Genomic DNA, 3,913 nt, shown 5'->3' on the forward strand with positions numbered 1-3,913 from the left:
CTCGGAATGGGAGGGGCTAGAAAGTAATATTCAGTTGGTTGTCATATAGAATTTCACCGCTAGATGGGAGAAGTTCTTACACAAGGTAGCTTTAAATCTGTGGCATAATCAAAGAATAAGAACTGGGAATAAGGTCCTAAGAACTGAGAATAAGGTCCTAAGAACTGGCCCAAATTCGGTTCGCACACAAATAACATGGCAGGCGCATGAATTTACAAAATGAAGACATCATTTTCCATGCATCCTGCTGTGTCCGTCTCGACTCGATACCTTAGTATCCACTGACAGATCATACTCTTAAATAGTTTGTGTAGGATATAAGCGTCCCACTGGAGTCAGGCCCTCCAAAGTGGTGCGGCCTTAACCTCGTTTTTGTCCATGCGAGACAGAGGGGGAGTTTTTTTCTTCCTTTTGGAGAACTACTGAGTATCTGTCCTTTGTCAAGTTTAGGTTGGGGTAAATTGTTTTAGCAGACAGTCCCCACCTACCTTCACCAGGCGCAGCTTACGGTAGACGGGACATTAACGCTGGGGTTATTAGGGGGCACTTACAACACAAAAGAGCAGTTAGCATTACTTTAAAGTAAGGTTGGAAGTTAAATCCAACTGATGTGTTGATATGTCAAAGCCAAGCACAATGGCGTCCAAGATTAACGTCTTGAGGGCGTCAAAAAGACAGAAATATTTACATTTCTCTGAAATTCAAGGATGGTTCTCACGAGACGGGGCTACTTAATGCTCGGCACATTCATCCAAGAACAACAATGTAGGCGCTCCTGTATCAAATCCGGCCAAGTCTTACCAACTGACCATAGCAGAGTTGTCATGTTGAAAGTGGCAAGAAGGAAAGCAGAGAGAACACAGTGATATAGAGACACACAAATCGCCCAGGAATTGCTGAATGGCTCTCAACCATTACACAATCATAATTCAAGGAGGTTAAACTAAGACAGGGCCACAACAAGGCTCCTGAGGTACAGAGCAAAACATCTGCACGGTTTTACTGGAGAGACTGAGACGACTTTATATTGTCTTTGGCTTTGTTAACGCTTCTACATTTTTTACTAGCATGAATTTTTACAAGGTCTTTAAAACGACCATTCTGCTCTATTCAATCTTTTGCATATGCACTCCGACATTCAGGCCATACACACACCTTTTTTTGGAATAGAAAAATGCCTTTTTTGATACGGTGATGGTGTGTGTACAAGGCCAAGAAGTACGACAGTAGAATTCAGTTGTGTGATGCGTTCCCAGCGCGTTGGGAACTCAGCAACCCCTGATAGCAGGACAATGCGGACCAGATGCAAGTGGAGACCGTGTGATTAGTATTAGATGAAATCCACAGGAGGTTGCATTGTGTTACGCGACTGGCAACCGTAGAATCAACATTCCTTGGGAGCAAACAAGAAGCCTTGGACAAAAAATAAAAATGAGAAAACAGCAAGACATGTCTCTCTCTGTCTCTGCAAGTCACACAGAAACCCAACATTGATGCTTTCGAAAAACAAAAACGGACAAACAACCTGAAGGAAGAGGAGGAGGAGGTGGGAGTGGGAGCGATGGAGTTCACCACCAACCTGCCAAGCCTCGAGCACCACACGAAACCACAAACAACCAACATGCATGACCACTCGTGTGCAGACTGGGGTAGTCTGGCTCTTGATTCCTTGGCTTGCGAAGCACACAACTATCTGACACAACAACAAGGGCATCATTGGAAACATAAAGAATTACAGCCGAGGACAAGAATGCAAACAAAAACAGTCGTCATGGTAAGTGTGGGAAAAGCAGGCGGGAAAGGCTGGGAAGAGAGTGACATCCAGTGCTGACCAACCAGATCGCTGCATTGTAAAGCCAGATCCTTATGGTGTGCCGCCATCAGCCATACCTTGGTCAGACTGGAAAGAACAATCAACCCATTGTTTGCCACAGCCCGTGGGCATTTTCCAAATTTGATTTTGCGCAGGCATTTGTTCAGTCGCCTCAATGAGAGAGAAATGGGAGTGCATCTAGTTAAAAGTTAGCAGGATCTTTCTCAGAAAGACATTATCTTCCCTGGACTGCAGCAAGATGCTGCGGTGGGGGTAGAGAGGCACCAACAATGACCTGTTGTCTATCCGTCCTGACATTAAAAGTGCATTCGAATTTATTTTGTAACTCCCTCCCGAAAACATGATTTGGGCTTGACAAAGGGCTTTGTTTTCCTCTAAATTGCTTGGCTCTTCTCTTAGTCTTACTGCATGTCCAAACCTATTTGTGCTAGGGAATGGAGTCATGCGCTGGCCCATGGTTTCCCTTGCACTGATATACTCTGTTCACTTAAGGCCCCTGTGTGTCTGTGTCTAAATACTGCTTGCTATGTGACTGATTACTTTACCTGCTATGCTAAGTTACCTTTCAAACTGGGCCACTCTGTTCTGTGCTGTGTGATTTATGTGTGTGTGTGTGTGTGTGTGCAGGTTCATATAGTGCATGGTATGGAAATCCACTAACGCCTGAGGCATTGTGTGGCTTACATTTTTCATGAAGAGTCCATGTGTGAAAGCTTGTGTTATATATGTGCACTAATGCACAGAGTTCACTCGCACATGCTCATTAACATCGCTGTCCCAAAGCGCAAACCTCACATGCAGCTCCACTTAAATCTTCTCCAATTTCCATAACTTTTTGAAATATGACAACCGACTCACACATCCATACATACATAAAGCAGCTTTACTTACAAAAAGGCAAGCAGGCATTTGTATCCACGTTTGACACAGATGCTCAAGTGCATGTTCAGACTTCATTTGCACTGTACTGACCCACGCCCCCCCCCCCTTATTCCCCAATAGACCTCTAAAATTCACCTACAAAAATGATCAGATCTAGTTACCATCTCTGCCCATATAGGTAGATCCCGATCTCAATATATGCAAAGATGGCAGCTTTGGGTCCTTTTTGTAGGCGAACTTCAGAGGTCTATGGAGACCTATGTAGTCTCTCCATCCGCTGCCCCCCCCCCCCCGGAAACCTATGCAGTCTCTTCCATCAGGTTCCAGCAGAGCAGAGCAGAGGTGTGAGTCTCACGCCCGTCAGCTCCTCTGGTTTCAGTCTGCCCCAGTGGGCATCAGTCAGTCAGGGGTTTCTGCTGCTCTGCCTCGCGGCAACGGTAGCACTGACAGTGCCAGTGGTGCCCTCCTCCAGACCCAGCTCCTTCTCCAGCCAGCGTGCCCGCAGGGGAGGCAGCCGCTCATAGGTGAGGAAGCCCAGCTCGCTCTGCTGCTGCGGGAGCTTGTAGTGGAGCAGGTGGGCCCTCAACACCTGGAGCCCAAAACAACGACAGAAAAGAAAAAAAAAAAAGAGAGAAAATGCAGAAACAGATGTTAGAGGAGGAAGAGGGAGGGAAGGAGAGAGTGTGTCAGGGAGGGAGAAAGAGAGAGAGAAAGAAAAGTGAGAAAGGGAGAGAGAAGTGAGGGATGGAGAGGTGAGAGGGAATGAGAGAGGGAGAGAGAGAGAGAAGCGAGGGAGGAAGAGAGATGAGAGAAAGGGGGAGGAGAAGAGACATATGGAATGGAAGGGGGTGGTGGGGGTTGGGGGTACTATAGGGGAACCAGACATGAAGAGAGAAGAGAGCCTGACATGAGACAGGAAAGGGGAGGGCAAATAGATGAGTTAAATAGAAGAGTGGGGCATTGAGGGACGAGAGACCAAGATGGAGATCAAGGCAGAGAGAGAAAGATCAGAGAGGAGATCAATAAAGGAACACGGAAAGAGCCAGGCGGAGAGGACAGGAAACAGAGAGAAAGTGGCAGATTACAGAGTGAAAGAACAGAGATGGGATGGCAGAGGGAGATAGAGAGGGGTGGAGGAGGGTCAGACAGGATGCCCGTAGGGGAGAGAAAGTGAGAAAGAGGGGGGAAAGGAAGACA

General features: G+C 46.8%; 1 protein-coding gene across 3 annotated transcripts in view; it reads right to left on the minus strand.

Annotated features, from left to right (window-relative positions):
- Window positions 1-2,699: 2,699 nt before the first annotated feature.
- The window catches only part of rpap1 (RNA polymerase II associated protein 1), a 20,874-nt gene continuing 19,660 nt past the window's right edge, over window positions 2,700-3,913 (minus strand). For all 3 annotated transcript variants that reach the window (XM_076300583.1, XM_076300584.1, XM_076300582.1), the window contains exon 25: window positions 2,700-3,305. In XM_076300583.1, the coding sequence (XP_076156698.1) occupies window positions 3,120-3,305 (186 nt within the window). In that variant the 3' untranslated portion in view covers window positions 2,700-3,119. The remainder of the gene's footprint in view (window positions 3,306-3,913) is intronic.

Source organism: Alosa pseudoharengus, unplaced genomic scaffold (assembly GCF_046254945.1).
Source record: "Alosa pseudoharengus isolate Yale_2024_CS ecotype anadromous, Long Island Sound unplaced genomic scaffold, YU_APseudo_1.1 YU_APseudo_1.1_scf_22, whole genome shotgun sequence".
Classification (NCBI taxonomy): Eukaryota; Metazoa; Chordata; class Actinopteri; order Clupeiformes; family Clupeidae; genus Alosa; species Alosa pseudoharengus.